This window comes from Mus caroli, chromosome 6, assembly GCF_900094665.2.
Source record: "Mus caroli chromosome 6, CAROLI_EIJ_v1.1, whole genome shotgun sequence".
Lineage (NCBI taxonomy): Eukaryota > Metazoa > Chordata > Mammalia > Rodentia > Muridae > Mus > Mus caroli.
In genome coordinates, this window is record NC_034575.1 from 140,745,146 (window position 1) to 140,762,651 (window position 17,506).

The following is a 17,506-nucleotide window of genomic DNA, read 5'->3' on the forward strand; positions in this document are numbered from 1 at the left end:
CGCATGCATAGACACACAGACAGACACAAACAGACACACACACAGAGACACAGAGAGAGACACACACAGATACACACAGAGACAAACAGGCACATGCACAGACACACAGAGATAGACACACACAGACAGAGACAAACACAGAGACACATACATACAGACAGACACATACAGAAACAGACAGACACACACAGAGAGACACACACAGAAACAAACACACAGACAGACAGACACACAGACACAGATACACACACACATGTGTGTGCTCATGCTACAATTCTGTAAGAGAGAAAACGTGTAATATCTATTTTCTGAGTTTGTTCTATTTCACTTAACATGACGATCTCCGGTTCTGTTCATTTTCCCACTAATGACATGATTTCATTTTTCTTCACACACGGACCACGGTGTCTTTACCCATTCCTCTGCTGACAGACATGGAGGCTGGCTCTATTTCAGCTACTGTGAGCAATGCAGAAACAATGTACCTATGCAGGTATCTCTGTGGTGTGCTCACTAAGAAGCCTTCAGGTATATGCTCAGCAATATGGGCTCACTTTGCAGAGGCTGTGACTCTGGATCGAATGGGACAGATGTATAGGCCTCTTTCTTAGGACTGTGCTTGTTACTTATGCATTACAGGGTTACTTGAAGCTCAGTCCTACTATCTAACCCTGACCATTGATCCTCTTTCAAGGCAACCATTTGGCCAAACTAAAGTTACCCAAAAGACTTGGGAAGACCAAAACTCATTTCTTAGCTTCTCCCTAGTGGTTGTTTACCAAAGATCTCCCCACCCTCCGCAAACAGGTCTCTAAAATAAAAATTGTCTTTTTCAAACGAGTTAATAAAAATTGTGTTACTACAGTTTTCAGAAACCCAAGCAGGAAAACACTGAGGAAGCAAAGACTGGCTTAGAGCACTTCCAAGGTGCTCAGACTGAATTCTTTCTCTCAGTATCCAACAGTCCTCCACCTCATAGCAAGAATCTAGCCACAAGGGCAGCAAGCTAGAATTCTGAGAAGACACAGGGTCCCCATTCCCCAGTGGCAGCATCAGTCCTAAGAAAACATTCCAGCATCTCAAATCTTCACCACTGACATCAGAACATGAGGATGCCAGCATGGCCTGACCAGCCTTTGCCTTAGTTTCATTCTATTGAGGTCTAAGTGACAGATAGCTGCGGATCTATAAGGTCCTTCTTGCTAATATTTTACTTCCACCCTTGCCTCAAAGCAGGAAACATGGAAAGACACGAGAAAAAGGTATGCAAGATTAAGATGGGAAAGAAGATGGGAGAGGAGAGCCCAGTGGGCTAGCAGAGCCATGTAACCCCGTCCTACCAATCGTGAGAAACAGAGTGAGTCATATCACAATGCAACAGACTCCACTCACCTGGGGGAAGAGGGAGTACGTGGAATTATCGATGGTGAACGAGTATAAGAGCTCCCCATCATACCACAGGCTCTTCCCCATGGGGGAGTTCGTCTTAGTCATAGCAAAGAGATGGGCAGGGTCACAGCAGTCTTCCATTTGTCTCCTAGGAGAGAAAGAGATGAGAACGGCAGGTTAAGTGAGCAGCCAGGTCACTCATTTGTCATCCGCACAGGAATGTGCGGCCTCACCCCGGTGCCAGCTCACTCTGCAGACTCCACAGTGCAGATCACGCTCTGAGTGACTCCCACTCCTAGTCACTGAGTAATATTTCACTTAAAAATATTTCAGGAAAACATTCTAGCTCTCAGGTGTGTCTGAAATATGCTCAGAGGCAAAACATATGCATGACCCTTGGAGATGCATGGATTAGTCCAGCCATCTGGGTCCTGGAAAGACTTGAGCTGGCTCTGAAGGGCAACTAGGCTTTTGTGGCAGCAGAAACACACCTGCAGCCAGGCTGTAACTATCGGGTGGTTAAAAACAGTGTGGATGAATGCTACAGGCGAATGAAACGGAGTGGTCCAAACTAATATGCCAGAAACTAAGGGCTCGGTTACAGAGAGTTCCTCAGCCGCCCCTCTGAATAGAAGCAGGCGTGAAAGGAATACTATGGTCTAAGACAATGGTGAGGCAAACTGCCTTCAGCACTCCTTTGATATAAGCCTCTGTGGAAACTGACAGTTGAACACTCTGACCTCTGCCTGCCTTGGCTGTTCACCCTCCATGTTTGAAATAGCGCCCTCGCTCAGGATTGCCTGCCCTGAATGTTCTACCCTGTAGACTCCTGTTGGTTCCTCAACTACTGGCCTTGTTACTGCTCTATGGGTAAACCCATCAGGCGCTGAGCTTTAATGAGGAAATGAGCTGGCACTTGGGAAGACAAACTGCAGACACGATGGCACACCTCGAATGCACCAGGAAGCATCTACTAAAGCACACTGCTGGTGTGACCGTGAGTTACCAGAGGGGAGTAGCTAACATCTCATTAGACATGCTAGGTTATCTTGGCTGGCCTCCCCCCTTCACCCTAGTTTCAATGGGAAGAGGGCAGGGGATAAAAGTCTTACCCCCTACCACCCCCCCCACATCAAAGATGTTAATGTCATATTTTGCAACTATACCAGCATTCCATTTGTCATAGACTGTTCTTCCCTTTCCTGTCCCATCCACCACCATCGCCATCATTGCCATCATCATCATCATCATCATCAGGCTCTCTTTGTGTATACCAGGCTGGTCTTAAGTTCATCACCCTCCTGACTACTGAATGCTAAGGACTATTCGCTACCATGCTCAGCTCACACGTTATCCCTATATTTTGTCAAAAGAGCACCCTAGTAAGCTACATGATAAAAGACAATCTCTTAATACAGAGAGAAGTCCCACCTGCATGAATGTAAACTTTGGGGAGAACGCACTGAGTTGGGGTTTCCTGTCATGGGTCTGGTGATATCTCACTTTCTTTTGTTCTTAGAGCAACGAAAATTATTGTTGAGTGTCATTAAACTCCATTTGCATCTACAAAAATGCACCACCTGTGGTTTAAAGACATGCCTGGGCCACAGGAAGAACACACATACAGGCCGATGGGCCCATGTCTAGGCTGTTTCCTCTCTGTTTGCCAATTACTCAGAGCCATATCAACCCACTTCCCCTTTCTTTACCTAAGGAATCTTTTGCACAAATGGGCCCGGTGCCTGCCAGACAGCACACGCCTTCTGGACAGGGCTTCCACTCAATTCCCACCATACCATGGAGCTGGGCAGCCTTATGATTCTCTCCCCACAGTCTGTCTCAGCTCACATAACCAGCACCATGGCTGGATGGGGCTCTCTCTCAAGTCTTCCTGGCTTTCCCCAGACCCTTGCATCCAGACTGAAGCTCTCACCCTGGACGCCACTAACTCCTGACTCAGTATAAAGACTCACAAAGGAAAACCTTGCCAATGTCGAGTGACACAGCACTGCCTTCTGCCTGGCACCTGACAGCTTACAAATCACATTCATGTGCGTTTCCTCTCTGAATTATAAAAAGCAAAAACAAAATCCAAAACAAAAACAACCACACAGGGGGAAAAAAAAATCCAGCCTCTCCAACATTTTCTCTCTCTCCACAAATCCTCCACACCCACCTGTCCTGCTGACCTATGAGGTGCTAAGGGAGCACAAAGAGAAGATGACCATGCACATTCCTCATGCCAGGGGGGCCTCACCCAGCTCGCCACCTACAGAGGCCACGGCAACAACTTCAAAAGCAGCAGATGAACCAGGGACACTCTGTATTTCCAGCACTGGGTGGCTGAGGCAGGAGAATAAGAAATCTACAGCCACCCTGGGCTACACAAGAATAAAAACAAAGCGGAGCCATTAGGTGCATCAGCAGGAATATCATCACAGAATGTGTAATGAAGGGTTTGGTTTATTTTTAATTCTTAGGTAACATTGTGGTAGGCTCTTGAGATGTGAAAGTAGATTCAAAAAAATAAGAAAGCAAGAAGAAGAAGGAAGAAGGAAGAAGAAGAAGAAGAAGAAGAAGAAGAAGAAGAAGAAGAAGAAGAAGAAGAAGAAGAAGAAGAAAGAGAAAGAAAGAAAGAAAGAAAGAAAGAAAGAAAGAAAGAAAGAAAGAAAGAAAGAAAGAAGAAGAGGAAGAAGAGGAGGAAGAGGAGGAGGAAGAAGAAGAGGAAGAAGAAGAGGAAAAGGAAGAGGAAGAGGAAGAAGAAGAGGAAAAGGAAGAGGAAGAGGAAGAAGAAGAGGAAGAGGAAGAGGAAAAGGAAGAGGAAGAAGAAGAGGAAGAGGAAGAAGAGGAGGAAGAAGAAGAAGAGGAAGAAGAGGAAGAAGAAGAGGAAGAAGAGGAAGAAGAAGAAGGTGGCGGCCAAGGAAGCCATCAACCAAATGGGGAACAGAATGCTCAAGATCAAGAGTTTGGAGGACTAGAGATAACAAAATTAAAATGCCAGACAGATCTATTGTTAGGTATATTTTAGCTGCTCTTATCACAAATGAAAGTAATTATCAGATGACAAACTCTTAATCTGCTTCGCTGCAGTGAACAGTGAACACTTTATCCCCTGTGTATCCCCTAAACCTTAAACACAAAATAAATGTATTTTTAAAGTGGAGAAGGCCCACCAACAAGCTAAGTTACCACTAGTGTCTGCAGAGAGACATAGCCAGAGGCTCAGTGGACATCTGTGGTCGCTTAGAAGGAGTAGAACTTTGAGTTATGTCCAGCGCTCTGGGAGTGACCTCTGTCCTAAGCTCTGGCCTAGGAGAAACTGGCAGGATGAGGGACCATCCAGGACATTTTAGCCAGGAATGCTGCCACAGATTTATGAGGTAAGAGGATGCAATTCTATTTGCCAGAAATCATGGTACCGGTACTAGGACTGCAGCCTCTAAGAACTGTCAAGCTGAACCGAGTACACCATCTCTGTCCAACCTTCGGCAGCTTTCAAGGGGAGACACAGAACGATCAGCTTTTGGAATTTTTGGCAATTTGTTTCCCTTCCCTTTTCTCATGCTTCTCATACTGATAGTAAATGATACCTACGTGTGTATGTGTGTGTGTGTGTGTGTGTGTGTGTGTGTATGATAGTAAAAATCACACGGTTAAAAAAGGCAGAAGGAAGACTCGGGCAGAGTTTGGCTCAGTCACTGAAGTACTTGCTTGCTAACTCCAGGACCTAAACACAATCTGCAAAAGATTTATAAAAACCTAGGCATGGTGGTATACACCTGTAGTCCAGTGCTGGGAAGAAAGAGAGGTGGCCCTCTCTTTCCCTGGGGCCACTGGCGAGCCAGCCTAGCCTATTTAGTGAGCTCCAGGCCAATGAGAGATCTTATGTCTAAGAACAAGGCAGATGGTACAGAGGACTGACACCCGGAGTTGTCTTATGGCCTGATGGTGTATGTACACACACATAAACACACATAGTACAGAAGAGAAGCCAATTTATTCAGTGCTACGCTCTCCGTTCGAGTCAACTGGACAAGCCGAGAGGCTTAAAAGTCACTCGTGAGGCAAAAGAGTTTCAAGGAAGCTCTCCTCCTGGAGTCTAGCGTTCCCTACCCATACAGTAATTTTTCGTTCCCGCGTTCCATTCCCGCCTTAGTCTAGTGTATGGATCCACGTGCTCTCTTTCAATATTTTCCTATCATAAGTGCCTTTTAAGATTGAATTCTGACATAGCTAAAGCCATCCGCCAGTGTTCCAACAGTCCTATTTCGTCCTTAGCAAGACCTTGGGCTTGGAATTCAGTACTGCCCCTGGTATTACACTATCTCTTTGAGTAAAAGTTAGGTCACTGCCCTTCACAGGAATCTACCATCAACTAGGAAGAAAGAAGTTTCTGACCGTAGGGGAAACCAGAATAGATGCTTAGAATTATAGCTGAGTTACACCTATTTACAGGAATTTACAATGGTTTAGGAAGCAGATCGGGCTGTGGTTTTAGAGTATTGCATTATTCATGAGATGGTTAGCTAGAACGGAACTCCCTAGTTAGAACCATGACTTGGGTATGAAAGCCCTTGCCCTAGGAGTGAAAAGTTCTCACACCTGGCTTCTATGACTATAGCTGACCTTAGATAGAGCTGACTTTGTCTCAGTTATTTTATTGCCCAGTTCCTTCCGATCTTTGTGTTTTCATTCCTCTGTTCTGTGTAAGAATCATTAAGCATCCAGTTACCTCATTTGTACCTTGCGGGTATGTCACCCAACTTCTTTATTGTCTTCTGTATAAAAAGTCTGATGCTCAATTCGAACATTACACTCAGATTCCACACGAACTCTCCTGTGTTTGTCACTCATTCATCCACGCTTTGCCCACCCGCATCGAGAGACCTGTTCCACGCAGACACAGGGACCCAGAGATGATTAGAATCCCAGTCTCTGACGTGCTCCCATATAAGATGCTGCAGTCAGACCATAGAGTGAAAATACGCTTAGCCCAAGAAGCACTGAGGAGGAAGAGGTCGCTCAGGTCTCAGGCCTAGTGGGAGCTGGGGCAGGGGGGTCACTGGTCATGAGGCCATCACCTATGACAGAGCTCTTCAGCTGTGGGTCATGGCCCCACATGTGTTCCTGTAACTGAGTATGGGTCTGCAACACCGGTAGAAAGGGTGAAAGGTTCATAGAACACACAGCAGGTGAATTCGAAATCAAACATCCAGTGCATCCCAAAAGTATTTCTGGAAATTGTCGCTTGTGTTACAAGTAACCTGAGAACTGTAAACTGGACAGGATCTAGAATTGCCCAAGAGACAAGCCCCTGAAGTACTAACTAGATGAGGTCGGCCTCCAGAAATGCTTGTGAAGGGTTTACCCTGGTGTGGTTACTGGGCGGTGTGTGTGTGTGTGTGTGTGTGTGTGTGTGTGTGTGTGTGTGTGTGTGCAGATCCACCCTGCGAGGGAGCAGCACTGTTGGCTGCACATGAGCCTCACAGGCACAAGAGGAAGGAGACGGAGCATCACCAGTCACCACTCTCTGCTTCCTGACTGTGGAGGCAACGTGTCCAGTTCCCTCAGTTCCTGCCGCCAGGACCTTCCCCACCAGGAAGGGCAGTGTGCCCTCCAAGTGTGAGACAAGAGATCTTTTCCCCTACATCGCTTTTGTCAGGACCTTTATCACAGTAACAGGAGAGGTAATAAGACATGCAGTTTCACTGCTTCCCGGGGTTGTGAACACACAACACGCTCGTTTGTGCACTTCACATGCCCAGTGACCATGGACACAGCCTGAAATAGCTCAGCACAGACAGTTGTGTGTTATGACCAGCAGTGATTTCACGTGAAAGTTATCTGATCTCATAGAAATAACACGGCTGGAGTAAAGGCTCTTAGTATCTTCCCACCACCATCACTGAACATCAAATTAGTTTATCTTCACTCTATATTAGATTAGCACATTCATCCCATTAGTAATTTTGCTTTCATCTTTGATGAGTGGTAAATTATATGTATATCAAAGAAGTGTTTTAAACAGTTTCTCTATGATTTGTTATTAGTAATTATACCTATCAGTTGTTACTGATAAATGTTTAATTTGTATACTTCTTTATATACCTATATACCCAGGGTCACATAAAAGTTTCTCAGGTAAAAAAAAAAAAAAAAAAAGGTCACCATGGGTAGAGTTTAAGAACAACTGGTCTACAAGCAGCTAGTATCTGTTTGTGCCAGTAAACTAGGGGAGTTGCAGAGGTCTGAGATTTTGAAAACACTCAACAAACAAGAGTGATAAAAAGGACCACTCCATTATGAGTACCGAGCCTCAGAAAACCTTTCTGAGACTCTTTCAGACGCCAGACTGAACACGTTGGTCCCTGGACCTGAAAAGGGCTGGCCAACTGCCATTCAGATGCCTGGCACTCTAAACTCTTTCCAAGTTCTAGCTGAACTGAAACAGGAGTGACTGAGGATTCTATCTTGTTCTTGGTGTTTGACCAGAATCTACTGTTACATTCCGTTTTAGACTCAGCTTTGGGAAAGCTGAATAACCAAGAAAAATGAGCATTTATATCTATGACACTTCTGGCATCCCTAGATACCTATGCATGTGCCAAACAACTGTGCAATCACACGCCATCGCTACCTTATCTAAGCAGGACATCTGTGTGGCAGCCCAGGAAGAGAGCATTGTGCCTGCATACTGTCTGAAACTGAAATGCAGTTTAAGTTTCTGACAAGGGGTCAGGGAGGAAATAGAATGAAAATCCCCTTATGTGTCTTATATGCTCTTGTACGTCCCAGCTCCCATTAGCCTGGAGACACACAGTGCACAGCTGATACATCAGGAAGAAAACGATACAGTCGTAAATCTATGATGAAGCCTACCAATGTTGCATACGAAAGTATGAAGAAGTACTAATGATGTCAGCACATGAATTTGACAGGAACATAGAATATTATGAAAGCCAATGTTTGGAAGATAATATGAGGAAAAATAATAGAACATCTGTTTAATCAACAAGCAAACAATTTTTTAAAAGATTTATTTATTTTGCATATGAATACACTGTAGCTGTCTTCTGACACACCAGAAGAGGCCACTGGGTCCTATTACAGATGATTTCTGGGAATTGAACTCAGGGCCTCTGGAAGAGAAGTCAGTGCTATTAACTGTAGAGCCATCTCTCCAGTCCATAACCACAATTTTTGAAATAGCAATATACAGAAGATAAAGTGGTTGAGGTAGTATATTACTGATGTACTAGCATTTAAGACATTTAAACAAACTAACCATCTAGAATGATTTCTAGGGACTAAAGAGATGTCTCAGCAGTTAAGAGCATTTGTTGTTCATCCAGAGGACCTAGGTTGGATTCCCAGCACCCACATGGCACCTCTCAACCATCTGTAACCAATTCTAGGGGATCCAGTGCCTTCTTCTGACCTCTGTGGGCACCAGGCATGCATGTGGTACCTAGACATACATGCAGGGAAAGCACCCATACAAATAAAATAAAAACAACTTTTTAAAACTTTGAAAAATAACAATATCCATTTTCAGTTATTTATTTTAATTTTAAAGACAGTTGGTTAAGGGTCAAGTGGGGAAAATGCTTTAGGTGGGAACTCTTCATATTCTGTCACAACAAAGTTATGGATTAGATGTGAAATTTGCACCCAAAATTTCCATGAGGAATAAGACTTCTAAGAAGAGTATCATTAAGAAACTATGTCTGATGCAGTCATGCTGGAAAATCCTTCATATTCCCTTTATCCTTATTCCTTTATCTCCCCACCCCACCCCCGCTTTATGTCTCTCCACAGTACTGAGCTTGGCCTGAGGCTGTCTTCTTACTATATGGCCTTGATCACTGTCTATCTTCCTCTATTAGTAACTTGTCTTATTACTGGGATCACACGCCTGACAATCATCAAGTTGAGGGAGGAAGGGTTTGTTTGGGCTCACGGTTTAAGGGATACAGTCTGCTGTAGCTGGGAAGGATGGCAGCAGAGACTGTGTAGCACCTTCTCTCATTTCCACGGTGGGGAAATGGCAGACAGTGGGTCTGAGCTATGTAATCTCAAGGTCCGTCTCAGAGAAGTACATTCCCCAGCAAATCACCTCCTGAAGCTTCTATAACCTCCCAGATGTGCAAACAGTTGAAAGACCAAGTGTTCAAACATATCAGCCTACAGGGAATGTTCCTCATGCCAGCCACAACAGGCTCCAGGGTACAAAGCACAAAGCTCCAGAAAGAGAAAGACTCCTCTTATTCATAGTGGATTGTTCCACTCCTAAAAAGCTGCTTCAGCCATTGAAAGGGGTGTTAAATATGATTGGGATAGATAAAAATTGAGGGGGAGGGGAGGAGAAAGAGGAGGAGGAGGAGGAGGAAGAGGAAGCAGAAGCGGAAGTGGAAGCAGACAGTCAGTTTTGGGGGGCTCTCTATGCAAATTTTGTTCTTACCAATCAAAACTCAAATTTAAGAACTCTATTTCTTACCATTTTCACCTATAGAAACCAAATATCAAAGCAAACAAAAATAATTCTTGTAGACTGACAAACATTGACAGCAATAGAAGAGGAGAGTTTCTGAGACCTTGAAATCTACTGAACACCAAATTCAAGTTCCTTTCCCTGTTGCTGAGCTGCAGTGCAGTGAGAACAACTGCCCTTGGGCACACAGACACACAGCCAGGGACCCCAGGAACAAGCCACCAGCCGATAAATTCATTTTTTTTCATCATAAGTGTCAAACTTTCAAATTTGACTTTTAAAACATTTGACAGGGATTTAAATACAATCCCATCATCCTAAAATTCTTCCTTGACTGACAATATTTGACTCTGGTCAATTATTGGTTTCAATATTTAACTTTTGGCCAAAGTATATATCGAAGGCACTTCTTCCAGATGGCTGTCAATAGACTTTGCTATAAGCTACCCTGGGCTAAGTTCCTGAACTTCCTTTTTCACTGCTTTATGTTGACTCCTTTTGTAATGTCACCTTGGTGAAGGTGCCCAAAGTCCCAACAGCAGAGGGTGGCTCTGAGAGTGAGATCCTAGTGAGATCAGCCCTTCATATGGTCTCAGTAAGTATTCACTCTACTGTCCTTGATTGCTAAGACACTGTCCTTCTGTCCTGCCAGCCCCACACAACCCTAGTTCAAAGCTGTTTTCTCTGCAGACACATTTCTGTCTTTTAAAGATTAGTCATATTTTTAATCATGTATATATGTCTACGTGTGGCTAAGTACACATGAATGATGTAACCCTGAAGGCCAGAAAGGGGAGTTAGATCCCCTGGGTCTCGAGTTACAGGAGGTTGGGAGCCACCTAGCATGGTTGCTGGGAACTGAACTCAGATCTTCTGCAGCAAGTGCTCTTGACCACTGAGCATCTCTCCTGCCCCAACATAACCGCACTTAAATGATGAAGAGGATTTACTCCATTGTGTACATAAGCCAAAAAGGACTCTGCATTTGTGGAGTCTGGTGCCGGACAGGGAAGCTAGAGAAGCCTTTTAGTACCCTCTAGATGGTAGATTTCACAGCAGTTATGGAATGTTAAAACCAATAATTGACCAGAGTCAAATATTGTCAGTCAAGGAAGAACTTTAGGATGATGGGATTGTATTTGAATCCCCGTCAAATGTTTTAAAAGTCAAATTTGAAAGTTTGACACGTATGGTGAAAGAAAATGAATTTATCGGCTGGTGGCTTGTTCCTGAGGCCCCTGGCACTGGGGCCATCATGAAGTTATATTTTCCCTTGATTGAGTGAAATCTTTGTCTGAAATCAATTTCAAAGCAAGTTTTAAACTGGGAGTCAGGGCTGGGGAGTAACTCAGTAGTAGCTCCTGCTTGGCATATGTGAGGTCTAGGCTTGGCCCAGAGCATCCCAAACAGTAGTGATAACCATAAGATCTAAAAATAAATTTAAAAAGATGGGGTCACTATTGAGTATGGCAACTGTAGCAGTCTGAATGTGAAATGTCCCACATGCGCTCATATGTTAATACCTGGTTCTCCAGCTGATGTGGTATTTGAGAAGTTTCTGAACCCTTTAGGACGGGGCACCTAGCTGGAGGAGAGATGTGAGTAAAAGTAGCAGAAGCTGTGCTGAAGAACAAGCCCTTCAGTCCTGACTTGGTCCTTGTGTCCACTGGTCTGTGTAGCTAGGGAGATTGCAGTGTCAGGTTCTGAGAATGAACGGGCACAGCTGGTCCGAGGCAGGAGACCAGAAACACTGAGCAAAGTACTGTGTCTCAGCCAAGCCCCAGTACTGTTCCCACCAGGGCTTCCATCTTTACCCTAAATATATTTTAAATTTTATATACAGGTGAGGGGAGAGGGTGTGCCAAGTCACACACAGAGAACCATCTGTGGGGTCTGGTTCTCTCTTTACACTGTGTGGTTTGTACTGAACAAACTCAAGGTATGAAGCTCGCCTACAAGGCCATCACCTGCTGAGCCATTTCCTCCACCACATCTAAGAGATATAAAGTACACTCTGGAGGTCTGGAGAGATTGCTCATCAGTTAAGATCATGGGGTGCTCTTCTGGTCTCCATGCAAACTGCACAAACATGGTACACAGACATGCACACAGTGCAATAAAAATAAATAAATCTAAAAAAGAAAATTAATTCAAGTATATTAAAATGAAATCTATACTATCTTCCTCAATGTTCCATCAAAAGCTGTCAGGTAGTGTGGAGAAGAAATGCTTTCGTTACACTATTGCCTCAAATAATGTTTCCTACAGATATAATAGGAAGCCTTTCAGGGATTAATCTTTAGATTAATTTTCCAGAACTGCAAACAAAGAGCAAAACAGCTCTTATCCTCAGCTGAAGAGAGCCTGTGGCCTTGCATTCCACGGCCTTTGCTTCTTCCTAGTCGAGATGAGTGTGCGATACAGAAAGATGAGTGTGTAATTTGCATTTCTCAACAATGGGCAGAGCAAATGGGGAAAGCGCTTGGAGCCTGAGTATCCCAAAGACCATCTAATTTTCCTAATACATATGTATTTTGTAAACCATCTGGTAAATATAACTGATCCCTTCAGAATTACCCATTTGCTTTTTAAGGAGGCATAAGCCGGCGGGCTGTTTTGCAGGGTACATTCACTTATTCAACCAATAAATACGCATTTAGCATCGTCTATACGCTCAGGGCTGGAGGGAAGAGGGATGGCAAGATCAGGGGCTACCCACACACCAAAGTCCTTTCGGTTCTAGGGGAAGGAGCTAACCCAAATGAGATAAACATTTGCGTGCTCTAGGTCCGGACGCGTGATCTTCAACTGGAGCATTTCCGCTTGTCCTCCCTGGGTGAGCGGCCTTGGCTGACACAAAATGAGACAGTTATTTCACCAGATAACTCTGGCTGAGCTGAAACTTGCGATGTAGACCTGGTTAGCCTCGAACTCAGCGTGATTTGCCTGCTTCTGTATGCCAAGTGCTGGAATTACAGACGTGTGCCACCTCTCCTGGCTGTTTTTTAGTTTTATGGACATTTCCATTACTACCTCTGTTGTGACTGGACCAATTTAAGTTTCTACCATTAGTTAACTGGGGGATCCTTTTTCCCCTAAACCCTGTTCAGCATCTGTTAATGACTGCTGTTCTAACTGGACAGCGTCATTAAGTTCTCTGGCACCTCGTGAGGTTGAACGTTTTTTTTCATGCACTTTTGGCCATTCCTGCTTTGTCTTGAGTTGTAGTGGCAGTGTTTTTAGGGCAGTGCTACCTTGCACCATCCAAAGGCGGTACAGGAGAGCCAACAGCAAGTAAGGAGACCTTGCAGAACGTGTGGGTCATCTGAAGGAATCATGACAATAAGGATGCTGTGCATTTTTCATTAAGATTCAGTCCTTTTTTTCCACTGAATATTTTCTTTCATGATTTGGCTTATAGGTGCAGAATCCATAGTTGTGGAAGAATACTGTATCAAATATAATAACTGTGGTCACGACACACACACACACACACACCTTTGCTCTTATCACACCTAGAAAGAAGCTTATGAGAAATAATGTCTGTGAAAGATGCACAGAAATTGGTAAAAAGGGCAAAGGAAAAACAGAAGCTAATGAAGAGAAACACGCAAATGCCAAATTATTCTGATTTTTCTTATTTCTTCTTCTTCCTCCTCCTCCTCCTCTCCCACCTCCTCCTCTTCCCCCTCCTCCTCTTCTTCCTTCTCCTCTTCTTCCTCTTCCTCCTCCTCTTCCTCCCCATCCTCTTCTTCTTCCCTTCCTCTTTCTCTTCCTCTGCTTCTTTGTGAGACAGGGTTTCTCTGTGTACACCAGGCTGGCCTCAGACTCAGAGATCTGCCTGCCTCTGCCTCCTCCTGAGGGCTGTGATTAAAGGTGTGTGCCACCACTGCCCTATCCTGATTTTTCTAAACTAGGAGGCTGAAGCACCAAGCAGGAAGGAGTCAGGGTCTGTGCTTTGCCTCCCTGGATTGCAGACCCACAAAAGCAGCCCAACTCCACACCCACTCAATGCTGGAGCTCACTGAGAAATTTTCAGAGCATAATTGTCTTCGTCATGATTCACAGCACATACTTCTGGCATTTCTGTGAGAACAACTCAAAATTCTTTTTCTGAGAACAATTTTGGCTTTGTGCTATGACCCATTTTCACAGGCGAGAATTCTGTGTAAACACGAGTCAGGGATTCTTGATTTTCCTTACAGAATATTAACGGTGCCACCTGCTTGTCTAAAACATATGGGTCTCTCTTTCCTCAGCACAGAGTAGCAGCATCACAGCTTGTCAACAACATTTAATTGACTGTCACCCAGTTTCCATTAAATATGCAATTAAAGGAACATGTGTTTAAGAGAGAAAAGGAGATGTCTTAGCTGACTTCCTCCTGGGAGGCCGACTTCATACTCTCCAAACAGCGAGTGAAATCACAAGCGAGAACAGGCATCTGCATCATGCCAGCGCGGCTATTTTAAAGCATCTACCCTATAAATCCATAGCCGTGATTAGAACTGCCTTCGCATCAAGTGGGTCAGCCCAGCTCATGCCCATCACGCTGGGCTCATCTTGACCGACCATCGCCACTGACTGGTTCCTGGTATCCGCACTTCATTTGGAATTGTTGGTGAATATCACTGAGGCCCTCACCACAGAAAAGTGCAGAGGTAGTTGAGTTGACAGCAGAAACTAAGGAGAGGTGTGGCCTTAGAAGCCCAAACAAAGAGAGAGATGGTTTGTTTTTAAACTGAAGGCTTTGAGAATATAAAAGATATTTCCACTGTAGATGGAATGAATCATAGGATGAAAAGTGAATTAGAAAAAAAAAAAAAAACTTGGCAAAGGGAAAATGATAGGACAAAAGGAATATTTAAATTTTGTCAATGAGATAATCAGATCCTGAAATCTATGGATCAGATAAAGCCGGTGTGATATAGTTATGCTGAGACAACAGCAGCAGAGTCTGACAAAGGAGAGCGTGAATGTTTACACCCACAGCGAAGTAAAACACAGGTGTCAAATCCCTATAAGCTCGACACTTTTAATCATTTTTCTCCTTTGTTTAATGGAAGTGAATCAGTAAAAAAATATCATTTACTTTCTTATTTAATGGCATGCTGGGAAGCCCTCCACCAGTGAGCGACATCCTCAGGCCTACGTTATCCAAAAATTCACAAGAGCAGCTGGTTCAAGCATCACTAATAAGAATGTATCCCATATACTCAAGGTCAAGGGCACAGCGTAGTAGCCTTTGCTAGGGAGTCCCTTCCAGGTTTCGGGGATGTAATGTTGGACTTTTCGGAGAAAATATTGACTTGCTTCGTGGTCCCTCAGTGGAGACAGACATTTGCCTACTTTGGAAATCACTTAAGAAGCTACAAGGAAGTTTTGTACGTATGTGTAAATGTTTGTGTGTGTGAGGTGACACACGTGTGTGTAAATGTTTGTGTGTGTGAGGTGACACACGTATGTGCAGAAGCATGAGTACATGCGTGCACGTAGGGGCCAGAGGTCAACCTTGTGTGTTCTTCCTCAGATTCTCTCCTGGGGTTCCAGCAAGCCCCAGAGACCCACTTGTCCTGGCTTCGTCAGCACTTGGGTTGTGTCCATTTTTACAAGGGTTCTGAGACTCGAACTCAGAGTCCCATCGTTGCATGGCAAGTGCTTTTCTATAGTATCACCCACCCCCTCAGAAGTCTATTCTTTAAAATATTCACTTAGTGTTTGGAGATGGTTTAGAAGAAATAGGTTAAAAAGGACAAGGTTTAGCCACACTTGGGGATCCATCCCACATGCAGACACCAAACCCAGACACTATTGTGGATCCCAAGAAGTGCTTGCTGACAGGATCCTAATACAGCTGTCTCCTGAGATGCTCTGCTAGATCCTGACCAATACTGAGGCGGATGCTCACAGCCAACCATTGGACTGAGCACGGGATCCCCAATGGAGAAGCTAGAAAAAGGCACTGATGCTTGAACCAGCTGCTCTTGTGAATTTTTGGATAACGTAGGCCTGAGGATGTCGCTCACTGGTGGAGGGCTTCCCAGCATGCCATTAAGGACTGAAGGAGCTGAAGGGGTTTGCAGCCCCATAGGAAGAACAACAATATCAACCAACCAGAGCCCCCAGAGCTCCCAGGGACTAAACCACCAACCAAAGAATATACATAGAGGAACCCATGGCTTTAACCACATATGTAGCAGAAGATGGCCTAGTCGGGCATCAATGAGTCGGGTCTTGGTCCTATGAAGGCTCAATGCCCCAGTGTAGGGGAATGCCAGGGCGGGAAGATGGGAGTGGGTGGAGGGGGAACACCCTCACAGAAGCAGGGTAAGGGGGGATGGGATAGGAGGTTTGCAGAGGGAAAACCGGGAATGGGGATAACATTTGAAATGTAAATTTAAAAAATATCGAATTTTTAAAAAAAACAGTACAAGGTTTAGCTCCTCCTGGTCAGTTCAGAGTGGAGACAATTTGTGCAATTAGAGCCCATGTGGAAGTAAGAGCCTCTTAGAGTTAAGCAGGCACACTGTTGAAAGCCTTCCGCAAGCAGCAGTAGAATTATGCTTTTATTAACTCGCCGTTTAAGGTTATAATGATCGGCTCGTTTTTAAAAGCTCTGTTTGTTTTCCCTCATGTGTATGCTTTGCCTGCACATATTTATGTGCACCAAACCTGGATCCTCTGCAAGAGCATCAGTTGCTCCTAACCACTGAGCCAGCTCCCCGTCCCCAGTAGAGACTCTCTTGAAATGAGAATTTATCTCTTAGCATTTATCAGCGTCAGCAGCCACACCATAGCTGATGTCTCCACACTTAGATGTGGGGATGTATATCCATGCATTGCCTAGAATAAAAATTTTCAAGTGGATTGGATGAATCAAAGATTATATTCCATTGGGGGCATCACCTGTTTCAAGGAGCTGTTGTGTCTTATGTGTTTGTTCTTTCCACTTTTGCTTTTAGTCAAGTGAAATGTGTTCATTGTTTAAGTGAATACAAGGCAACAAAATAAACTTCCCTTTCCAAGTCCCCATTCCTGTGACTCTGCAAAAAGGCAAAGGTATCATACATAGATATCACACAAAGAATGCACATTGGCTTACTACAAAAGGACGTAAAAATAGCATGTTCTATTCGTTTCTTTTCTTTGGGCTGAGATAAGAAATACGCTGACCAAAGCAAGTTAATGAAGAAAATGGTTCTATTGTTTCACAGCTCCAGGGTCGGGTCTGTCATGGTGGGGAACGAGAAGTAGCTGGCTACAGTGTATCCACACTCAAAACAAAGGGAGATGGATGCTGGGCTCAGCCCTCTTGCTCCATGCTCTCACAGCCCAGAGACACTGTGGGGGCCACCCGCAGCGGTTTTCCACTTTAATTAACTGTGTGAAGATTGTTCTCCATAGACACACCCAGCTGCCTGTTTCCTGGAGAGTTCTAGGTATTACCAAGACCAAAACCGACAGTAACTAACCACACAGATCATTTGAGGGTAGCATAAAATTTCCTCCTGGAAGAAGAAGACACAACAAGCAGAGCAGGTTTAGAACTTTTGCTCCGTAGTCTGGCTGAGAACGAAATCCTAGAACATTTAGAAATAATTTTCTCTGAAGATCTTGAAGACTTTG

General features: G+C 44.3%; 1 protein-coding gene across 1 annotated transcript in view; it reads right to left on the minus strand.

The window, feature by feature from the left end:
• Positions 1 to 17,506, minus strand: part of St8sia1 (ST8 alpha-N-acetyl-neuraminide alpha-2,8-sialyltransferase 1) — a 131,005-nt gene that overhangs the window by 79,551 nt on the left and 33,948 nt on the right. The window contains exon 2 of the mRNA XM_021165388.1: positions 1,393 to 1,537. Coding sequence (XP_021021047.1) covers positions 1,393 to 1,537 — 145 coding nt within the window. The remainder of the gene's footprint in view (positions 1 to 1,392; positions 1,538 to 17,506) is intronic.